Raw genomic sequence first — 24,352 nt, 5'->3', positions numbered from 1 at the left:
AAAATGATCCACAGGTTAGAAAATATGAGTCAATATATTTTGTACAATGTCGATGTGACTAGCTCATTGGCTTCTAATATCTGCGATATTGTGGTTATCTTATTACAAAAAAAAAAAAAATCTTTAAAAAATGCTATTATCTAGCTAAATAGGCTTTGCCTTCTACCCAGAGCTGCTGGTGACTTCTCAGTTGCTTTTCCCATGGACTTAGTGAAACTGTTCACAAAAGCTTGAGACACAAAACAAACACATATCACTTTACAGACCTGTAAGTTTAAAACCCTGTAATTTGAAGGGGGAGGAATCTTTTATGGCCCTTCTGGCCTCTATAAATAGGTGTTGACATCACAAGTACTCCAAAGAGGATGTAGTTGACAGCATGTTTTCTTGAGCAGACTATGCTACCATTGGCATCTGAACTTATATGGGAAATAACAGAGACCAGGTCACATGCCTGAGCTGGCTATCTTTCTGAAGGTAGTTGAGCATTCTGAGTACAGAATTTAAAAACTATGATTCTGAAGAGTGACATAGACTATCTCTGTTTCAACTGAAATGTTTTTTATCAATTTAAAACAAGATGAGGGGGACCTCCTAAGATTATTATTTAAGGTGATCCTTAAATAATCTTTTCCAGGATTGACTAATAGGACATAATCTTTACAGAAAAAGAGACTCATAAATTATGATTCATACTTTAAATTTTAAAAATATCCTAGACTAAAACTTATCTGTGCAAAAAATATCAGTTTCTACAAAAATAAATGTAGAATTTATTTATTAGATATGTTTCCCTATTAAAAATTCTCTGAGAACAGGACACAATCTAAAGACACTCAGAAGTTAACCGCTGTATAGGGCTCAGGAGTAAGGATTCAGCCTTCTGTCACAGCATTTCAAAATTTTGTTGGCATAAGAAGTAAAGTGTCTTTTTTAAAGGCACTTAATCTCCTCTTCATGAAGAATATCAACAAAAAACCTACAGCAAGTAACACACTTAATGGTGAGAAACCAGAAGTTCTCCCAATAATACCAGGAACATGGCAAGGATGCCCATTCTCACTACTCTTCAAGACCATATGGAAGTTCTCATCAATGTAATGAGACAAGAAAAAGAAAGAAAAGATATACAGATTGGAAAGGAATTATGCTGTCTTTATTTGTGAATGACTTGATTGTTCAAGCAGCAAATCCAAAAGAACTGACAGAAAAGCCTTCTGCAGTCAACAAAGAATTATAGCACTATTGTCAGAAACAAAGCTACTGTGCAAAAGTCAATCATTTTCCAACATGCCAGCAATAAACATGTGGTATGTAAAGTCAAAAACACAGTGCCTTTTACAGTAGCACCCAAGAAATGAAATAGGTATAAATCCAACAAAATAAGTACAAGGTCTATATGAGGGAAGCTTCAAATCTCTGGTAAAATAACTCAGATCGTTAGATGAATGGCGAGATATGCCATGTTCCTGAATAAGTAGACTCAATATTACTGAGACATTAATTCTTCTCAACTTGATCTAATGATTCAATATAACCCAATCAAAATCCTAGCAAGTTGTTTTGTGGATATTGACAAACTAATTCCAAAGTTTACCTGCAGGGGTAATACCCAGATTAGCCAACACAATATTGAAAGAGAAGAGCAAAATTGGAGGACTGACACTACCTAACTTCAAGATATGTAATAAACTATATCAATCAAGACAGTGTGGTGGTGACAAAAGAGTAAACAAATAAATCAATAGAACAGAATAGAAAACCCAGAAATAGATCCACATAAATATGTCCCACTTATTTGACAAAGGAACAAAGGCAGCTCACTGTGAGAAAAAAAACAATCTTTTCAACAAATGGTGTTGGAACAATTGGACATCCACATGCAAAGAAAAGAAGTGATCAAAACAAAGACTTTATGCCCTTCATGAAAATTAACTCAAAATGAATCACAGAAAAAAAATGAATCACAGACTTAAACACAAAATATAAAGCTCTAAAACTCCTGGAGAAAACACAGGAGAAAATCTAGATGATCTTGGGTGTGGTGATGACTTTTAAAAACACCACCACCAAAGGTGTGATCCTTGGATGAAAGAATAAGTTGAGTTCTTTAAAAGCACAAAGTTATGATGTGCAAAAGATACCATTGAGAGAATGAAAAGACGAGGTACAGACTGGGAGAAAGTATTTGTCAAAGATATTGCTGATAAAAGATTATTATCCAAAATACACAAAGAACTCTCATAACTCAACCATAAAGAAAATAAAACACCTGACTAAGAAATGGGCCAAAGGACTCACTAAAGAAGATGGCAAACATATGAAAAGTTGTTGAACGCCATATGTTACTGAGGAAGTGGAAATTAAAACAAGGTGATTCCATTACATGCCTTTAGAATGGCCAAAATCTAGGACTCTGAAAACGCCAAACTCTGGTGAGGATGTGGAGCAACAGGAACTCTCATTCACTGTTGTTGGAATGAAAAATTATGAGCCACCTTTGAGTTAGTGGTTTCTTAAACACTGAACAAACTCTTACCATTCTATCTAAATACTTTGGTATTTACTAAAAGGAGTTGACAATGGATATTCACACAACAATCTGCGCTTGAATAGCAACTTTATTCATAATTGCCAATTAAGAAGCAATCAAGATGTCAGTAGGTAAATCAATAAACTAAGGGTGTGTATCTACATAATGGAATTTTATTCAGTGCTGAAAAGATATGAGCTATTAAATCACGAAAAGGCATGGAAGAAATTTAAATGCATATTACTCAGTGAAAGAGGTCAATCTGAAGTGACCGTGCACCGAACGATTTCAACCTTATGATCTTCTGGACAAAGCAAGACTATGGAGAGAGTAAAATGATCACTGGTGACCAGGGGTTAGAGAAGTTGGAATCAGCAGGGCACATAGGATTCTTAGGGCAGTAAAAGTACTCTGTCTGATGCCATAATTGTGGGTACACCTCATTATACATTTGTCCAAACCCATAGAATTTATAACACGGAGTAAATCACAATGTAAACTGTGAGCTTTGGATGAAAAAGATGTGCCGATGTAGATTCATCAGTTGAAAAAAATGCCCCACTCTGGTGGGAGGTGTTGATAATGAGGAAAGCCGTACATGTGCAGCGATGGGGGACACACAGGCAATCTGTGCACCTTCCATTGAAATTTTCTGTGAACCCAAAACCACTCTGAAAATAATGCAGATTTAAGGCATTTAACCATAAACTTAAAGTACTTGTTTTTACAAATGGTAGCTATATATTATCTTTTTAACAAAATACTAGGGAAGAATTTATGCTGAAATAGTTGGGGTTGTCTTAACTTGTTCTAAAGGTCCTACACATGACTTATCAAGTAAAAAACAATTGTTCTTCTGAAATATTCATTTCCCTTTCTACCTTGCCTCCCGTAGGATGGATTTATCGACTTTGTAGAGTTTATTGCTGCTGTAAATCTAGTGGTACAAGGAAAAATCGAGCAAAAATTAAAATGGTATTTTAAGCTGTGTGATTCTGATGGAAATGGTTCTATTGACAAAAAGGAACTGCTGAACATCTTCATGGTAAGTGGAAGTGAAGTTTCTTTTGCAAGAGTGGGTGACAGCTTGCCACGTAATTGGGTATTCTTGGGATGAACATGTTAGATTGCTGAAGCCATGTGAGTCTCACTTTTCCGTTCGGTTACTGAAAATGCAACTGCAAATTAACAAGTTTTTTCCTTGGTTCGATCCACTCCGAAGTTCGCAAAATTTTGCAGAGCATTGGGATGAAAAATGAAATAAATATGAATTTCTAAAGCAACTGATCTTTTTTTACTGTCTCAGTGCAGAAAATCTTATGAGGATCAGTGAAAATACAAGATGATTTGTAGATATATAGCAAGATACACAAACTAAGGTTGAAGTACTTAGAGGCTAATCTTTCTGGGAGTTGGACTGATGCATTTCTAACAGCTAGATCAGGGATCTCAGATCCTTTCCAACTCTAAAGTTCAATGAGTGCCTTTTTAAGTCACCATTCCAACACTGCCCCCAGTGAAGTAGTGGGTAATCATTTTAATGGTCTGAGATTAAAACGGAAAAGAGTAAAACGTAATTCAGCAGGACATTGTACCCAAATGAATCTAAGAGGTATAATAAACATTATTAAGGTGATACACTGTCTTGGTAACATGACATGAAGGAGTTAAAGTCAGATGTCTTAGAAATGATCCAATTCAAATTCACTGTCTTATAGACAATGGAGCTAAGTTACAAACGAAATATGTAGTAGAAATATCAGCAAAAATTCAAGAAAAACAATAAGTGGGTAGAACTATAATTATAATCAAACATCTTAACAAATGGACAAAGCAAATAAAAATGTAAAGCCAAGTAAATAAAGTGTAGAGTTAACCAACATGAGAAGAATTCAATACTGGCATTGTTACCACTTCAATCTCACACAGGTCATTTGCAAAACACAACAACAAAAAACATACTTTGCAATTAAATTTTCTAAACACAAAAATTCAGAAATTCTTCCTTTTATCTTACACAATGCACCACAAAATCAGGAATTTAAAGTATCCTGTGGAGTCCAACCCCACATAAATTTTAAAATACAATTTTAAATGAATATACCCTAGGTTATTCTACAAACAATTAAGATGTAAGCATAGCATAAAAATCTTGGGGAATGCCACCAAAGCATTACTCAGAACAAATTTCCTGAAAATGTGAGAGTCTGTATCCAGTGGCTAAAAATTACCTTAATTTTAGAGTCAGCATTAGTTACTTTCATCAGAAAAAGCAAAGAATAAAAAGAATAGGCTAGTAAAAAATTATAAGGGAAAATGTTTAAACAAATTAGTGCAGCATTTGGAACATATACTTATTTAAAAGGTGACCTAAGAACATTATTCCTATCAATGGCAAGTGAAAAAAAGAAACGGTAGGGGAAAGAATAATAATATTGTCGAACCTAAGTTTTCTCTACCTACAATAAGGATGTTAAAATGAAATTCAGCCAAGTGTCAAGAGAGTGAAGGAAATACTGCCCTAGAGCACATTTGGAATTTACAAAAGAGGGTCTTACATCTTAATCTCACTTCGAGGGCATGAAACAGTCCAGAGAAGGGTTTTCGAGAAGGATTTTTGAGAAGAGTTACTGGGTAGGACTCCTGAAGTCAGTAACAAGGGAAATGATGGAGACACGGCTATGTGCGGCATGTGGGAAACTCGAAGAAGCCGACCATGAGGGCAAAGGAGAGGATGCAATTTAAAGTGGGGTATCTGCATTCCTAGAATTGTGGGAACAAAGAATGCTGGAGTGTTCCCCGTGGATCCTGTGTAGACCTCTGGGAAAGGAGGCTGGCATAGAATTTTGTTCGATCCTGTCCAGCAGGCCACTGGAGGAGTAAGGGAGCCTCAGAAGAGAGCCCAAGTAGACCTAGAGCAGAGGCACTCACCCAGAATTCCCACCCAGAGGATAGTTAGCAACGTCTGGAGACATTTTGGTTAACGGGGGAGGGAGTCAGGGACAGGATGATGCTATTGCCATCTCTTGGTTAGAGACCAGGGATGCTGCTAAACATTCAACGATGCACAGATCAATCCCCAACAAGAAAGAATGATCTATGGCAAAATGTTATGGTGTGGAGGTTGAGAAACTGCCCTGGAAACGGATCGGCTGGAATCAAGATGCATGATTCATGTCTAGGGAATTGCAGAAAAAAGTCTCAGTAATGGATGAAGGAGTATGTCAGAGAAAGAGCAAACTACTTAAAACACCTGAAAGTCCAGAGAGCACAGAAGCTAGCCAGCCATGATAGTACCTACCAAGTAATGATGCTCGGACTCTCCTTCTCTCCTACTTCCTCCTGCTCAGAGACTGATTAGCAAAGCAGAGGAGAAAGAGTAGAGATGCTAATGGAGAAGGAGAAGAGAAAAGAAAGCCCTGTCTCCCTGTCCATTCCCCATCCTGCTTCTCCTATAAGAGAAGGAGAAAAAACAGCATGCTGACAACTCCCTCTGAGAATATCCCCTTGGATCCTCTCAACCTCCCCATCAGTATTTCACTCTTGCTTAGGTTATCTGGAGATGAGTGATGGATGAATCAAGACTTCACAATTTTTATTATGACTTTTATGACACTCCAGTGTTGCTTCAAGATTTGGGGCTACTAGACACCTAGCCAAGTTTTGTAGGCTTTTGGAGCCTCTGCCCCAAACACTGAGAAACCTAAAATGTATTCAACTGATTTGATGCTAGATGTATGTAATGGTCACATTGAAGTTTTGTCCTGTATTTAACTGTGAGGTCAACTCACTAAGGCCAAGAGTGGTACTTTAGCACAGTGTATAATTATTGACCTTGGAATCGACATTAGTAGCACTTGGGAAGTAGCAAGAGAGACAGTCATATTTAAGATGGTGCCCTCTAACTGAAATACATTGCCAGAAAATTTCTAAAGATTCCTTCATGCTCAGTCAAGATAGTTATGTCCAAAAGTTATGTCCAAATTTCCAGATGACTAATTCTCTTTTATTATGGATTTCTATGTCAAATCTGGGTCATTTAATTTAGTTGCCTTGAGGGAGGGGCTAAATCTTCCTTCTAGGAAGGCTGGAAAATGTCATTTGCCCTGGGTTTTCTGACAACTTTTATGATAAAAAGGTGCTGGTAGCATGTGAGAGAAATTCAGCATTCTTCTAAGGCATATATATCTATCTTTCCAGTCCATCGTCCTTCAAAGAGGTGCCAATGGCAGAAGCCAGAGAGGAAACCCTACATATGGCGGAGTTCTGGTCATACATTTATGTTCATCCATAAGATCCAAATGAATCAACCCAAAATTGAGAACAATACCTCTTTTCAGAATTCTTACAAGTGTGACCACTACATTATTTTCTCCAAGGGGTTCTTTGCATCTTTTGAATGGATCCCTTTATACCGCCCGAAATAAAAATTCAGACTTTATTCAGTGAATTTAATTTCCAAGCCCCATTACCTAGAACTGACATGCAATCTTTTCTCTGTATTTATTTTAAGCAACCGAAACAGGTTGGACAGCAAAACTTACATTAACACATCCCCAAATCCTGTCACACTGGGGCAGAAATGTTATAAAAAAATATATTTGCTTCCAGCAGAGTTGAATTCTTTGATTTAATGTCTTTTTGCAGGCTGTACAAGCCCTCAATGGCCAACAAACTCTGAGTCCTGAAGAATTCGTCAACTTGGTGCTTCATAAGACAGATATAAACAATGATGGTAAGGGGCTACTCTCCTATGACCTGCTTTTCTTACACAGTAGAAGATTGGGGGGGGGGGGTCATTTAGAAAAAGCAGGAAACTTCTAAGAGAAGCCCACTTGTGACCTGGGCTTCATAACTTGGCGGGTCCAGTGTTCTCCAGTCAGTCAGTACAATTCAACTGAGCAAATATTTGTGCACTGTATTTATATTCAATGTGTGCCGCTTGACACTTTGGGGTCTATAAAGAGGAGCACAGAAAGGAATTGGGATAATATGGGATGACTTCCCTTCTGTCTGCTTCAGGTCATGCTTTATTAATTTTTACCTCCTTAGTGGAGATTTTTCCAACAACTAGCAAATAAATGCAAGTTGTCCCACTGCAGAAAGCCTTCCTTCAACTAGGGTTTCTAGAATTTGACTTTTTCCTTCCCTTCGACTATACTTTTCTGGAGAGTTATCGGTATTTGTCTCTATAGCTGCTTACCTTTATGCTCTTTCTGCTCATTTCTCCATCTTCTCTTTCTGTCCTCAAATCTGCATTCCTCTTTAGCAGTGCATGTCTTTTCAGAGGCAGGGGTAGAGAGAGAAGACAGACATTTCAGGAGACGAGAAAATGCCTATACTTAATGGATTTGACATCAGTGAACTGGTAGGTGAAGATTTGACTTGGGATTGAGGCAGAAATATAGGAATGGTCATTGAAAACCAGAAAACTTAGCAGTATGAAAATACAAAGCTATCAGAAAGAGGTTAAAGAAAAAGAGGCATGAAGATTCCAGTCCTGGTGGTCATCAGTCCAAAGAAGCTCCTTCCATGGAATCCACCTGCCCGCCACAGGTCACTTCCTCTGTTGGACACAAGAGGGCAGTAGAGACCAACGTTCCTATGTTGACTGTGACATTTGTACTAATCAAAGGTGGCAGCTCTGTGTGGCGGGAGGAGATGGTGAGGAGGCTGGGAAGAAGTTCAACAAAGCCACCATTGAGAAAGAACCAAACCATGGGACAAGCATAGAGCTCTGAGACAACAATTTGGAGCTATATCAATAGTAACAACCTTGCTCTTTATCTAAGGGCCAAGTCGTAGATCTGCCTCTCCCGTCTCAAGTCAGTCTGTTCTCTTAGTACACCGACTCAAAGAATAAAATAAACCTCTGCATGTGAAGGCTTACAAGAAATGAGTCAGCCGACTCAGAGGAGATAAAGAGGCTGAGGGAGACTGGAAACAGATCAGGGAAGTGGAGAGAGGAGGACTTGACAAGGCCAATGAAAACCTTATTTAGAATTTGCAACCAAATGGGTTTGATGGAGGCCATCAAACAAGAGAAATGCTGCCATTTTTGTTCTATCTCATCTTTAATTCACTCTAAGAGGTGCTGCAGGATGGCAGAGATTAGAGCAGAGAGGAGGATAAAGCCTTTCCGGCCAGAGCTAACACTGAAGGATGAGCACTTGGGAGGCACGCGGAACCCCTGACTGTTGAAGACGTTTTACAGTGAGTTTCTAAAGACAGGGCAAGCAGTGAGATGAGCCCGTGAGTACTGCTTCCGGCGCCTGGAGTCAGGGAGTAGAAAAGTCAGCTCCCTTGGAGAAGCAGGGGGACTTGGGCGTACAGAGGAAAAAATGAAGTGTCTAGCAGTTGGAGGACACAGACCATGTATGTGATCCAGGCAGCAAAAGATGATGCAGGACCCTTTGTCTACCCTCTGGAGCAATTCCACAGGGCCAGTGAGGGAACCAGTAAGTGGGGAATGTGGTTAGAAGGCGTCTCAATAGAAAGGGCTGGGTGGAAGGGCATGCGAATCGGGAAGAGAGAAGTTGTGTTCAGGCTGCAGCTGAGGCTACAGAAATGGGCTCTGTGACCTGGAAGAATTTGTCAATGACAGAAAAGAGCCGGTACAGTATGGTTTCTAGAACAATTGATAAAACAGCACACACTAATTGTTTTTCCTGGTAGAAAGTTACATTTTAGATTAAAAAAATACATACACATAAACACACATCACTTTGGAATAACAATGACTAACTGATTCTCAGCAAATGCATATACAAAGTGAAAATTGATACAATTTGCTGGTTATTTTATTTTATTTATTTTATAGCAGGATTGAATCTAGAGTGCTTTACCACTAAACCACATTTCCAGCCCTTTTTATTTTTTATTTTGAGACAGTGTCTCACTAAGTTTATGTAGGGCTTCAGTAAATTGCTGAGGCTGGCTTTGAACTTGTGATCCTGCTTCCTCAACCTCTGGAATTGCTGGGATTACAGGAACGTGCCACTGTGCTTAGCTAAAATTTGATTTTTTATGAAAAAGTTTTAGAGGTCTTCTCATCATCTCGTCAAGAAACAGATGGATCATGTCATGTGTCAAGCAAAAGATGCTGAAAATTCTACTGTTGGACAAAGCCCAGTGTGGCAGAGGACAAAAAAGAAAAAGTCATGAAGGCAGAAGGATTGGGCCAGTGTTGGACAAAGAATAACAACATAAAGCATTTCATTCACACAAAACAGGGAGTTATTACAGAGACTCTTCACGTTTGTACAAGTATATACACCTCAATATAGTTTTTAATTGCTTATGCTATTGTTATCAAAACATCAGTGTTGGTAGAAATATAGATGTTCAGTAAAATGTACCAGAACATTACTGAATATACACATATATATCTGATCTCTCAAAATAAAAGGCAAAGCACATCATTGGTTTCTGATCATCTAACAAATATTGAAGCCAAAGATAGAGGTCATCATGCCAGGCACAATGGCACATGCCTATAATCCCAGTAACCTAGGAGGCTGAGGCAGGAGGATGGTGAGTTAGAGGCCAGCCTCAGCAATTTAGTGAGGTTCTCAGTAATTTAGTGAGACCCTCTCTCAAAATAAAAAATAAAAAGGGATGGGGATATAGCTTAGTGATGAAGTGACCCAGATTAAATTCCTCATACCAAGAAACAGAAAAGCATAAAGACAATCATAGCATATAAAGACACAACAACAACAAAACCCCTTCAAGAACATACATGAGAATCCCAGTTTGATTGTAAGTTGTTGTTTGCAAAAAAATGACCAACATCCTCTTTGTCATGATAGAAAAAATGCAAAAGAATTAGAAAGTATTCTACACATAATTATCATAATAGCATGAAAGATTAAAAGATTAAGCAAAGAATAGTATAGAAATAACTCTAGAAAAAAACGAAAGCCAGAATAATTTCTTGTTTGTATATTTGGATATTCCCTGCACTGGTAGACAGTAGGTAACTGCAAAGTGAATGTCTAATAAGAAGATGGCAAATGAAAAATAAAAGAAGAAAGGAAGAAACAAACACAATATGTGATGTTCTCTGTAGAAAGAAAGACAACTAAAAATGTTTTGGAAATCAACATATGTATGCATTTGCAAAATATAACTTGGGATTAACAGGATTTAATTACCTATGGAAAGTGGCACCAAAGACCAGAGAAAAGTAAAAGGAGATTCTTTTCACTATACCTTTGTGTATTGTTTGAAATCTTTTTTTACCATGAGTCTATATTATTGTTGTAATTTAACAAGTCAATTTTATTTTTATGTTATGAACAAAAGCATCAAGAAGGGGAACTGGAACAGAATCACAACGACAGAAAATTGAGGCTAAACATTCGTATTATTATGAAATGGAAACAGAGAAGAAGACAATGAGACAAGACAGAATAATTTAAGCAGGGATTCTGTAGGTTTGCCACCCAAAGGATAGCAGTGTACATTCTCCCAGGCTCTGGTCAGGAGTCATTCTTTTTTTTTTTTTTATTTTTTATTTTCACAGACTGCATTTTGATTCATTGTACACAAATGGGGTACCTCATTTTGTTTCCATGGTTGTACACAATGTAGATTCATACCATTCGTGTAATCATACGTGTACATAGGGTAATGATGTCTGTCTCATTCCACCATCTTTCAAACCCCTGCCCCCTCTTCCCTCTCATTTTCCTCTATGTAATCTCAAGTTCCTCCATTCTTCTCTCACCACCGACCCCTCCAGCCCCATTATGTATAATCATCCATTTATCAGGGAAAACAGTCAACCTTTGGTTTTTTGGACTTGGCTTATTTTACTTAGCATGATATTCTCCAGTTCCATCCATTCATCTGCAAATGCCATGTTATTATTCTTTTTAGTGGCTGAATAATATTCCATTGTGTAGAGGTATTGGAAGGAGTCATTCCTGATATGATTTAAGGAAGGCTTACAGATGTTGTTCACAGCATCACGTGTAGAAGTGCCTGGGAAGTTTAACATAGAGCCAAAGAGTACACAGAAAAGAGGACTTAAGAGGCTCATAACAAAGTGAAAATGAGAGACCAGAGAAGGTGACCATCGAGTGGATATTTGAGGTAAAAGAAAGCGGAGAAAGAATATAAAAAGAGATGTTCCACCAGAAAGATCAGTGCTTTAGGCTGGATCGTTGTGAAAAGCCACCAGGGTCCCACAGAACCAAACTGAGAATAACCAGGAGTCAAGATGGAACTGAGTTTCCCTACAGAGAAGAAATCGCAGCAGGTGAAAACGGTTACAAAATGCTGCTGAATGCCTCTGGCACCACCTTGCTAATGAACACAAAATTCCTGTCTCATTTAAACTCTTCCCCGGCATCCTCCCTTGGAACCCTGGTCGTTCTCACCTCCATAATCACCCCCACCTGATCTTTGCTAATTTCTCAGCCCCAGCACGATTTTCATGAAATTATGAAACAAAAGTATGAGAACTGATACCAGTTTTCTTTATGCCAGCTGATTTCTTTTAAAATGGAGCTGATGTCTTCAAAGCAAAAATGTTAATGTGGGTAGGCACAATCAATTTTGGCTTTGTTGTGTGTGGGGGGGGCGGGGATGTTATCTTTTCTTATCAAAGATTATTTAAGATGTTAATGAAAAGAAATGAATGATCCAAGAATATCAACAGGATACCCAGATTGCAAAGCTAGAATTAAATTGAATATCCATGGGTAGATGTCCTATAACTAATGATGCTGCTAAAATTGGACTAGGGGTGAGTCAGAGAAGGAGATTGTATTACCAATCTTCTAGTTTACCTAAAGTAGAACATGTACCTAACATAACAGCCTAAACCATGTAGTTATCAATTATGCATCTATATATATTCAACATATAGAATCAAAATTGTGCAACTTCTAATTTATGTCCTACAAAAATTGAAACATATCTCTAAATATAAAACAAGATAATAAACCCTCAGTAGCCACTTCAGGTCCATTTGAGTCCTGTGACCTTTGGCTCAAACATCTCTTACAGGCTATGGCTCTTTGCTGGTAGATTCTTTGGTGGAAGCTGCTAGACATTTATAGGTGATCCTCTCTAGGGATCATCCTAGAAACCAGCCTTTTAATTTGTTTGGGCCTAAACCATAGTCACATTAAAGAGGATTAAGAAGCAATACTAAAGAACAACAGATTAAAGAAAGCAATTTGTCAGCATATGCTTGCTAAGCACCCAGTGTTTACAGCCCTGAAGTGGGTTGTAGTTGTCATGACCATTTGGTAGTGGAATGGAAATTGTACGTAGTCTTCATAAATGTTTCTTGGATGAATACATGAATGAGTGTTTAGTGCTAGAAAGAAAAATAGGAAAATTTCAAAAGAAATAGTTTAGATATGGTAAATATTTTAAGTTACTGTAGGTAGAAGTTAACAAATTGCAAAAGTGACTTTTTGTTGTAATTAGGTAACACGGAAAAAGTTAATAAGCAGAGTTCATAGGTGTTCTGAAGACAAGGAAAAAGACAGCAGCGAAGAATTTCATCTTTCCCCATTTCCCATCAGTAGCCGGCCACAGCTGCTTCCACCACCAGCAGTGATAACCAAGCTCAGAAACTCAGAACAGACACCAGCGTCCCCATCTCCACTCCCCCTTCTCGTTTGGCCATGCTGATCCCCGGAAAATTTTAGGTATTTGGGGCTGGAAATTTAGCAGCCTTGACTTCCATTTGCAAAGGTGGTTATACTTTGGTTGCTTAGGTCCCCCGCCCCATCACCATCGCACATGTGTGACTGGCCCCCGACACCCTTACCACTCCTGCAGTCTTCTTTGCTTCACTTTGATTTATTCTGTGTTATATTTTCCTGTGATACATAGGGGGTTCTCCTAACTGCTGTGAGCTGGGGTTCTGAGCAGATTTTGTTCTAAGCGCTTCGTCAGCCTACTCCTGATGCAGTTGCTGCTGACTTTCTGTCTCAGGTGCTCTTTCTCTGGCTAAGAACTGCTCTGGACTTGCCTTTGCCTGATCTCTCACTTAGTTACAAACCCCATCAGGTACCATCTGCTTGAGACCAAGAACCGCATCTTCACCCCTCATTTTGATCACACTTATAATTCCAATCCACATGATTTGTGTCAACAGGGACTCCCCTCCACTCCCCACCCCAAAATGTTAAAAAGTTATCTCATGGGTGAGGCTAGTGGAAAACCACAGCAGCCAGCACCCAGGAGGATAAGACGATGGATTTACAGCACAGGGCTGCCAGCACAGGTGAAGGCTTCGTCAAGGTGATAAAAGTAGCCATCAAAAAACAGAAAGGAAGAGAACTAGTGGTCAATAATAATACACAGAATGAAGAAATTTTTCCACTTCCTCACAGCTTTGTGACGTTCCTGGAATTATTTCCTCAGAAAAGCATTGAAAACAGCCTTGTAAACAGTTATCCCTTCCTGATCTTAGAAGTCTACAACCTATCATGTTCTTCTGAGTTGACCATGTAGTCAGGATTTAAGGTCAATTGATCAATATTGTGTGGAGACACAAAACATGTGTGCTTTATTTCATCAGGTACATTTCCTGATATTTTCATCTAAAAATAGAAGTTATTATATTCATCTTCTTTATTTCCACTGGCAACTCCATCACTGAATGCTTTTTCACATAAAGATCTTAAATAACTTAGACTCTTAGAGGTGAAAGGACACCAAAAGAAGAACATCAATTAACATCTATCAGAACTGACAGAGCCAACTCCAAGTCCCGGAGCCAACGGCGAGCTCTGGCCCGCAGGCAGCTTCAGGGACAAGGACAGGGAAGCCAGGGACTTCCCCAAGCAGCCCGGCTCCCTCCGGTGGCAGGCTCCTTTCACAGCTAGCTTCTCAGAGCAGACCGCCCAGTGAGAGCCTTTCTACACAGAGCCAGCCACAAGTCCCGGAGCCAGGGGAGAGCTCCGGCCCGCAGGCAGCCTCTGGGACCAGGGCAGGGCAGCCAGAGACTTCTCCAAGCAGCCCTGCTCCCTCTGGTGGCAGGCTCTTTCCACGGGGAGATCCAAATTAGCGGACTAGAGGGTGACCGCATCTCCTGTCACTCCAGAACCCAGGATTCAAGAAGGGGAGGCATTGAGAGACTCGGACTAGGGACTTCCCCAAGCAGCCCTGCTCCCTCCGGTGGCAGGCTCCTTTCACTGCTAGCTTCTCGGAGCAGACCGCCCAGTGAAAGCCTTTCTGCACAGAACCAGCGCCAAGTCCTGGAGCTACTGGAGAGCTCCGGCCCGCAGGCAGCTTCAGGGACAAGGACAGGGCAGCCAGGGGCTTCTCCAAGCAGCCCTGCTCCCTTCGGCAGCAGACTCCTTTCATGGCCAGCTTCTCGGAGCAGACCACCCAGTAAGAGCCTTTCTGCAAAGAGCCAGCTCCAAGCCCTGGAACCAGTAGCAAGCTGGGGCAGCTTTCTTCGGAAACACTGCATTATCAAGTTCCTCCAAGACTTCAGGCAACTGAAGGCTGGAAGGTAATATACTGGAAATCTACAGGGACACTACAAGCCAATAGAGGAAATCTGCAATATCTCAGAGTCCCAATGACATCTGACCAATATGAGAAAACAAGGGAAGAAAATGTCCCAAACAAACCTAGATCCTATATCAACAAAACCCAATGACAGCACAGCAGAAGAAATGTCAGAAAGGGAGTTCAGAATATACATAATTAAAGCAATCAGGGAAGCAGACGAGGAGATGAAAGAGCAAATGCAGGCATTGAAGGAGGAGATGAAAAAGCAAATGCAGGCATTAAATGATCGCACCAATCAACAGTTAAAAAAGCAAATAAGGGAAGAAAGAGATCATTTCAATAAAGAGCTAGACATACTGAAAAAACAAACAAACAAACAGAAATCCTTGAAATGAAGGAAACAATAAACCAAGTTAAAAACTCCATAGAAAGCATAACCAATGGGATAGAACACATGGAAGACAGAACCTCAGATATTGAAGACAAAATATTTAACCTTGAAAACAAAGTTGAATGAACAGAGAAGATGGTAAGAAATCATGAACAGAATCTACAAGAATTATGGGATATCATGAAAAGGTCAAATTTAAGAATTATTGGGATTGAAGAAGGCTTAGAGAAACAAACCAAAGGAATAAACAATCTATTCAATGAAATAATATCAGAAAATTTCCCAAATCTGAAGAATGAAATGGAAAACCAAGTACAAGAGGCTTATAGGACTCCAAGTATACAAAATTACAACAGACCCACACCAAGGCACATTACTATGAAAATACCTAACATACAAAATAAAGACAGAATTTTAAAGGCTGTGAGAGAAAAGAATCAAATTACATTCAGGGGGCAACCAATAAGAATATCTGCAGATTTTTCAATCCAGACCCTAAAAGCTAGAAGGGCCTGGAACAACATTTACCAAGCCCTGAAAGAAAACGATACCAACCAAGAATCTTATACCCAGCAAAACTTACTTTCAGATTTGACGACAAAATAAGATCCTTCCATGATAAACAAAAGCTCAAGGAATTTACAAAAAGAAAGCCAGCACTGCAGAACATTCTCAGCAAAATATTTCATGAGGAAGAGATGAAAAAAAAAAAAAAAAAAAAAAAAAAACGGATGCAAATCAGCAATGGGAGGAACTAGCCTAAAGGAATAGCCAAATAAAGGAGAAACCAAATGGTTGGTTCAACATCCGAAATCAATAGATGTCATTCACCACATCAACAGACTTAAAGTTAAGAATCACGTGATTATTTTGATAGATGCAGAAAAAGCATTTGATAAAATACAGCATCCTTTCATGCTCAAAACACTAGAAAAAATTGGGGTGGTGGGAACATTTCTTAACATTGTAAAGGCCATCTACGCTAAGCCCATGGCCAATATCATTCTAAATGGTGAAAAACTGAAAGCATTCCCCCTAAAAACTGGAACAAGGCAGGATGCCCTCTTTCACCATTTCTATTCAACATCATCCTTGAAACTCTAGCCAGTGCAATTAGACAAACCAAAGAAATTAAAGGGATACGAATTGGAAAAGAAGAAGTCAAACTATCCCTGTTCGCTGATGACATGATTATATATTTAGAGGAACCAGGAAATTCCACCAGAAAACTTTTAGAACTCATAAGTGAATTCAGTGAAGTAGCAGGTTACAAGATCAATGCTCATGAATCCAATGCATTTTTATACATAAGTGATGAATCTTCAGAAAGAGAAGTTAGGAAAACTACCCCATTCACAATAGCATTGAAAAAAATAAAATACTTGGGAATCAATCTCACAAAAGAGGTGAAAGACCTCTACAATGAGAACTATACAACACTAAAGAAAGAAATTAAAGAACGCCTTAGAAGATGGAAAGATCTCCCATGTTCTTGGATAGGCAGAATTAATATTGTCAAAATGACCATACTACCAAAAGTGCCGTACAGATTCAGTGCAATTCCAATTAAAATCCCAATGATGTACCTTACAGAAATAGAGCAAGCAATTCTGAATTTCATCTGGAAGAAGAAGAAACCCAGAATAGCTAAAGCAATTCTCAGTAGAAAGAGCAAAGCAGGGGGTATCGCAATACCAGATCTTCAACTCTACTGCAAAGCAATAGTAACAAAAAGAGCATGGTATTGGTACCAAAATACACAGGTAGATCAATGGTACAGAATAGAGGACATGGACACAAACCCAAATAAATACAATTTTCTCATAGTAGACAAAGGGGCCAAAAATATGCAATGGAGAAAAGATAGCCTCTTCAACAAATGGTGCTGGGAAAACTGGAAATCCATATGCATCAGAATGAAACTAAACCCCTATCTCTCACCCTGCACAAAACTCAACTCAAAATGGATCAAGGACCTCAGAATCAGACCAGAGACCCTGCATCTTATAGAAGAAAAAGTAGGTCCAAACCTTCAACTTCTTGGCTTAGGATCAGACTTCCTTAACAGAACTCCCATATCATAAGAAATAAAAGCAAGAATCAATAACTGGGATAGATTCAAACTAAAAAGCTTTCTCTCAGCAAAGGAAACTATCAGTAATGTGAAGAAAGAGCCTACAGAGTGGGAGAATATCTTTGCCACTCATACTTCAGATAGAGCGCTAATTTCCAGAATCTATAAAGAACTCAAAAAACTCTCCACCAAGACTACATATAATCCAATCAACAAATGGGCTAAGGAAATGAACAGACTCTCACAGAAGAATATGTGCAAGCAATCAACAGATATATAAAAAAAAGTTCAACATCTCTAGTAATAAGAGAAATGCAAATCAAAACTACCCTAAGATTCCATCTCACTCCAATTAGAATGGTGATTATCAAGAACACAAGCAACAATAGGTGTTGGAGACAATGTGGGGAGAAAGGTACACTCATACATTGCTGGTGGGGTTGCAAATTAGTGCAGCCACTCTGGAAAGCAGTATGGAGATTCCTCAGAAAGCTTGGAATGGAACCAACATTTGACCCAGCTATCCCACTCCTTGGCCTATACCCAAAGGACTTAAAATCAGCATACTACAGAGATACAGCCACATCAATGTTCATAGCTGCTCAATTCACAATAGCCAGATTGTGGAACCAACCTGGATGCCCTTCAGGTGATGAATGGATAAAGAAACTGTGGCATCTATATACAATGGAATATTACTCAGCCATAAAGAATGATAAAATTATGGCATTTGCAGGCAAATAGATGAAATTGGAGGATATCATGCTAAGTGAGATAAGCCAATCTCAAAAAACTAAAGGACGAATGATCTTGCTGATAAGCGGATGAGGACACATAATGGGGGGTTGGAGGGGTATCATTAGGGTTAGGGTTAGGTTTAGGGTTAAGGTTAAGGAGGGTGGCAAGAATGGAGAAAGGAAAGGCTGTATAGAGGGAAAAGAGGGGTGGGAGGGATAGGGGGAAGGGGAAAAAATAACAATGAATCAAACAACATTACCCTATGTAAATTTATGATTACACAAATGGTATGCCTTGACTCCATGTACAAACAGAGAAACAACATGTATCCCATTTGTTTACAATAAAAAAAAAAGAAAGTTAAAAAAGTATCAGAACTGATGAATGTATTGCTGTGTGCCAGTGAATGTTATGTACAAAGCCTTTTGTTAATCGTTCACTTATTACTTTCCAGGGGAATTGACCTTAGAAGAATTCATCAGTGGTATGGAAAAAGATCGGGATCTCCTGGAGATTGTTTCCAAGAGCTTTGACCTTTCCAATGTGCTGACCGTAATCTGTAATGGGAAGCAGTCAGACGCTGGAGACAGACTCCTCCCAACACCCTGACAAGGCTGGTCTAGGGAAGGTGAAAATGAGTTGCTGTGAGAACCCCTTTCCAGCATTAAGTGAGCACAAAACTTCCAGTAGAAAAGAAATGAAATCTTCCCCATATGTGTTCTGTGAGCTTCCGTCTTTATTATAATCAATATAGGCTAATGAATACAGCATTAATTTTAATGCAGTAGAAACTTCCATAAAGATCCTAACCAGTCGCATTGTTGAGGTTCTGTTTGCACATTAGCACTCCCTTTGCAGATTCACACATGCCAATTAAACCGAAGACTTGTCTCCATACCTATCAGTTCAGAATAGAGCTTGCATGTATGCCCTTGCACACTTAAATTAAGCTGTATCTTGAAATAGATCTGTGTCACCTGGGAAGCATCCCCACCCGTTTGCATCCTTAGATTAAACATGCATTTGACAAATGTGTTTGCTGCCTCTTGGCTCTTGTTGCATTTGGATATTATAAATGACTGGGTTCTGGTCTATTGGAGAAATTTTTTTTTTTCTGCACTATTTCTCATTCCTTACTCTGAATGCTATCTTGAATTAGTAATTAATGTTTTTGCTCCAAAGCCAAAGTCTTAAGCTATGCAGGAAAAGAAGAAAACTTCAGGCTGGGCAGTGAGAATGTTTCCATCTGATTTGTTATAAATCTGGATCCAGTTGTGCATGAAAATGTGATGTATCATCTGTAATTATTATGCCAGTTGGAGGTTTGATCAGAACAGCAGACAGCCCGGCTATGCAACAACAAGCACTTGACATTTTAAACGGTCCTGACATTATAGCTCTGACATTTCATTTTTTATATCCTTTCCAAAAAATGAAATGATGAATGGGATTTCTTGATGGGTTAGAACTTTTTAAGTTTTGGGTTCTATAACACAGGCCCATTAGTATGTCTGTCAATGGATGGCTTTCTCATGAAAACATAGTGGAGGTTTCCAAGACCAGATGGGAACCATCTTTATGTCAGAAGCTTCCTAATTATGCTTTCATATTCAAATTTGGGTTTAAAACACACAACTGGAAAACTCCAAAGCAGCTGGACTCTCCCTGCCTCCCTCGTAGTCATGAATGTGGGTAAAGGTACAGGTGGAGGTAGATGAGGGATAAATGGTGAATGGAAGTCTTAGTGGACATAGAGAAGAAACCATAGACAAATGTACAGGTAAAGAGATCCTTGGAAGTGGAGAATCCTGGGATAATTTTCCAAAAGATTTCAAAAAGATTCACAAAGTGGTGTGCAATCTAGGATAAAATATGTTGAAATAAAATGACAACAGATAAAATAAAATGAGGGAAATCACCAGAACCATGATGCCGCCAAGGTCTACTCTTTTGTTAAAGTTGGGTTACCCATTGGACTCTGAGCTTCCTAACAGTGAAAGGGAAAAGGGAAACACTATTGTAATGGCCAGAATATCAGCAAGGTAAACCATCCCACAAAGTTATTGCATCATAAGATGATATAATGTCTTCAACTGTACTGTGCTTTGTGTATTCTAAAGATTTGCAAATACAAGGGATTAGAATAATACTAAAGATATTTCATTTTCTTCATGGCTTAGTCTTTCTCAGGGTGTTTAAAGTTTCTCAGGAGAAAGGCAGACATTTTAAAGCAGCTGCTGCACCTGCCCCATCTTGGCTCTGTCCTAAGCATTCTCAGCCAGTTCTCCCATCCCTGACCTGCCTATCTTCACTACTGAGGGGAGTGTTCTCACCCCAGGCATTAAGCCCGTGGGTCCCCCATCTCACTAGGCTGCCTTTGTGACCTCAGCATCCTCCCCTCCACCCATCTTTCATGGCCACTCAGGGCTCTGCTATTCCTCTGCCCCAGGAGAGGATGCCCACCTCCATAAGCCCCGCTCAGAGGAAGGGGGAGCAGATGATTGAGGAGCAGAAGGAGGGAAGCCAGGCACAGGCAGAAAGCCAGAATCCAAAGAGAAAGGCTTGCACATCAGTTAAACCTGGGTTTGAATGGAGTTCTGGCATGTACTGGGTGACTAAGGGAAAATGACATCTGTGAGTCACCAGAAATAAAATGAGGACAGCAGCAACCTCAGTGGGCGACCAGGATTAAATGAGCCCAGTTGCTGCAATTGCAGAAGAAGTGTGAAGGGCATCTAGAAAAAGAGGGTGGGCTCCCCACCTTAAACTGTCAGCTGGGCCCCAGCCTCAGTCAGGATCCAGTCAGGGAAGTAGAAATATCAAAGGGATTTAATACAAGGAATTGGTTGAGAGGACACTGGAGGATTGAGAAGCAAGAGAGGACACTGAGGTAACAGAACAATTGAGAGCAGAAAGCAACCACCATCCTAGACTGAAGGAGCACCAGGAAGAGATTAGGGGCTTTTAGAACAGTTTTAAAAGAGGAGTTGGAACCAGCTTTCTGGGGAAGGGAGACAGGGTGCCTCAGAGGAAGTGAGAAAAATTGACATAGACTGTGCCTGAAGGTTGGGGCTATCAATGAGGCACGAAGGACAGGAACTCCTCTCCCTCCTCTGGTCTAGAAGATTCTAGTACCTGCCATGAACTGGCCTGACAAGGAAACAGCTGGAAAAGGAGAAATTCAGTCAGCAGAGCCCAGGGCCAGCATCTAGGATCAATCTGGAAGGATGGGCTTGGAAGTAGGAGTTTAGACCTCGAGGCCAGCACAGATGGGACAGGCGGCATGAGCCAACAGACCCTCAGGACACCCTCACCCTCTAAGGTGCAAACTTGGAGCATTCAAGTCTGGCCCCGCTCTCAGTTCATCCTGAGAACCCTGTGGTTCTCACCTGGCTTCCCCAGGTTCCACCCACACTGTTGCCTGGTACCTAAACCCCCCAGCTCAGCCCATTGTCCCCATTGAAATCCTTACTGGTTTGTGTAGTTGACTCAGATTTGGGTCTAGATTTTCCTTAAATGCTGCCCCTTGGATTTCTAAGCTCTTTTTATGCAAGATACCTGAAGCTCACTCCAGGTTTTCCTCCTCCAACCCTGATTCCCAGGGTTCCCTGAGAAGAGGTGAAAATCTTGCTTTCCTTTCAAAAGAGCGGCTTCCCCCATCTGTATGGAGGTCAGGCACGTCCGCACAGCACACCCTGAAAACTATATTACGGAGCAGGAAGAACGGGAAGATCCTAGGTGTTGGTCAAAAAAAAAGCAAATCACAAAATCTCATTTATTTCTTGGTTTTCCTGAGGGTGTTCCTAAAGAGATAAATCTGAAATTCAGGAACCTAAAATCTTAGATTGGCTCATGGTTTGCTGAGATGGGAACAAAAAGGAGAGACTGGGAAAAAAACAAAAGCTGAATTATTTCTCTCAAGTGTCCATCCCTGTAGGTCTTATCTCCCAAGTCACTCACTCTTCATGATTCCCTCTGCCTTTTAATCATGATGCTGAGTCCAAAGACAGTGTCCTAATCTACATGTGAAGCTATACATGAGACAGCTATTTTTAAATAAATTTCTTCCTCCAGATTATAAGCTTCAAGCAGAGCCTACTACCCAACAACTACATTTGCATTTTAGTGTTATTATTTTTAATTAAAACTCTTATGAGTTTTCTGCCATATGGTTATACAGTAATATTTTTAAGTAAGGGATTCCATGACAGGTGGGCTGGAGTGTGAAGACCTTCAACAATCTTCATTTCTGAGCCTCTGTTTGACAAAAAGTCATGGCCCAACTAGAAACATGATACCTCCTAAAGAGAATGCAGATTCAACATATGACCCTTTCTTTTTCCTGCAATTCCTTGACACTTTGAAGGAAAGAAACACTATTTTTAAAAGATAGAGAGAGGAAGAGGAAGATATTAAAGGGTCAATAATTTTCACCTTTTAAAAATGACTCCCTCAGGAAAAATAAAAGCTGAAGTTCTGTTACTGAAATCTCTCTACAAAGATGTTCCAGGAAGGATATGGCCTGAGTCTGTGGGCCAAAATATGGAGAAAGGGAGGAAAGACAAGGATGAGGACAAGCGGTCATCTGTTTTCTCTTCCCCAAGTCAGTGACTGATGAGCAGCTGTTCTTTAACTCAGTAATGGTTCTTTCTGGCACCAAGAAAGAACCTTCCATTCAGATAGGTATCTGTCAAAAGCAGAAGAATGACTTGAGACTGCTTTAGGTACGGTAAATGTTTCCTTCTTTATTTTTTCCCAAATGCATTGGCACAAAAATAATTAGAGAAATAAATGAGAAAATATGCTTCACTTAAAATGATATTTATGGCTGAGAGGCAAATGAAAAGATTTAAAAGAAGGTTTGGTGCATTAAGGAAACAATATGAGCACTCGAGAGAGAGAGGCTGCTTGCCTGACTTCCCTCTCCCCCAACTTAAATTAGAATAACCTTTAAAAATGAAAATGAAATACAGGGAAATCCTGACATTTAAAACCAAGCCAGGGTCTTATGCTTGCTGGAGAAATCTAAATTATTAAAATTGAGTGGACAGGGAGGACTCAGAGTTTGTTTCTGGGGACAGCTATAGGTAGGCAAAATTGGATGTCTAAATTAAACCCAGAGAATACCAAGTTTTCAGTGGGGTGACTGATGGCACCGAGACGTACATAGGGAGGCAGGACTGCCTGGTGGAAAGAGCACTCAGCTAAGCACCAGCTCTGCATTCTTGTGACCTTCGGTTCCTGAGCTTTGGTCTCCTCAGTTCTAAAGTGAGAGGACCAGTCTCCAAGGTCCCTGCCCTCTCAGATTCTGTGATTCCAGAAGATGCTCATAACGCAGGGAGTGACGCCTCTGTACTTCAAAAAGATGACTCACTTAGAAACAAAATGGAAGAAAAGATTGTTCATATTTGACTCTAATTGCAAACCCAAATTAAAAAAAAAAAAATCTCTTATGGCCAATTAGTCTCAGTTTGTTACCTATGGGTTCTGCCTCAGGTTACTAGTTTTTATCCCTACACCTAATTCTGAGTTCCTCTCCATCAAGTGTGCAAGGGTAGGTGAGTGAAAAACTTAAGTTATCTGGAAATATTTTGCAAAATAAAAAACAAGTATATCCCTGGTATTCCTGATGATTGGAATGCATGACCAAATGTGGAAATCATACCAACTCACATCTTCCTGCAAGAGGCCATCCCTGCTGTTGCCTTGCAAAAGGTCAGAGGCCATCCACACTCTATCTCCTAGCATCATCTTTATAGTACCTGGGGACCATGGGTCATGAATATTTCCTTTTTTAAGATACACCAAAAGCGTCACAGACAGGCATACTTCCATCACTAAGTGGATGACCCTTTTTCCTCCTAAGCCTGAGATACCCCACTAATGAAATGAGATTAAAAATACCTGGTGGAGTTTATTTTGAGGATGACATGACACAGGTAAGCGTCTAGCACAAGGCCTGGCCATCCTTATGGTGTACTGCATACTTGTCTCAACAAATTTTAGAAATTTTAAAGCCTCAGATACATGGAGCCAGGGGTACTTCTTAAGGGAGTATTTACTATCTTGCCAAGAGATTGGCCAGACACACTAATCTCTTGGTTCTTGAATCACATTAATTAATTAA

The 24,352-nt window shown here is 39.7% G+C and overlaps 1 protein-coding gene across 1 annotated transcript in view; it reads left to right on the top strand.

Annotated features, from left to right (window-relative positions):
• The window catches only part of GUCA1C (guanylate cyclase activator 1C), a gene marked incomplete at both ends in the record, with an annotated part of 33,088 nt that extends 14,254 nt beyond the window's left edge, over positions 1-18,834 (top strand). Inside the window, 3 exons of the mRNA XM_079101450.1 lie at positions 3,429-3,578; positions 7,181-7,268; positions 18,680-18,834. Coding sequence (XP_078957576.1) covers positions 3,429-3,578; positions 7,181-7,268; positions 18,680-18,834 — 393 coding nt within the window. The remainder of the gene's footprint in view (positions 1-3,428; positions 3,579-7,180; positions 7,269-18,679) is intronic.
• Between the last annotated feature and the right edge of the window lie 5,518 nt (positions 18,835-24,352).

This window comes from Sciurus vulgaris, assembly GCF_902686455.1.
Source record: "Sciurus vulgaris genome assembly, chromosome: 10".
In the NCBI taxonomy this organism is placed as follows: Eukaryota; Metazoa; Chordata; class Mammalia; order Rodentia; family Sciuridae; genus Sciurus; species Sciurus vulgaris.
Note: the sequence above shows the minus strand (reverse complement) of the source record. Positions and strands in the feature narration are given on the sequence as shown.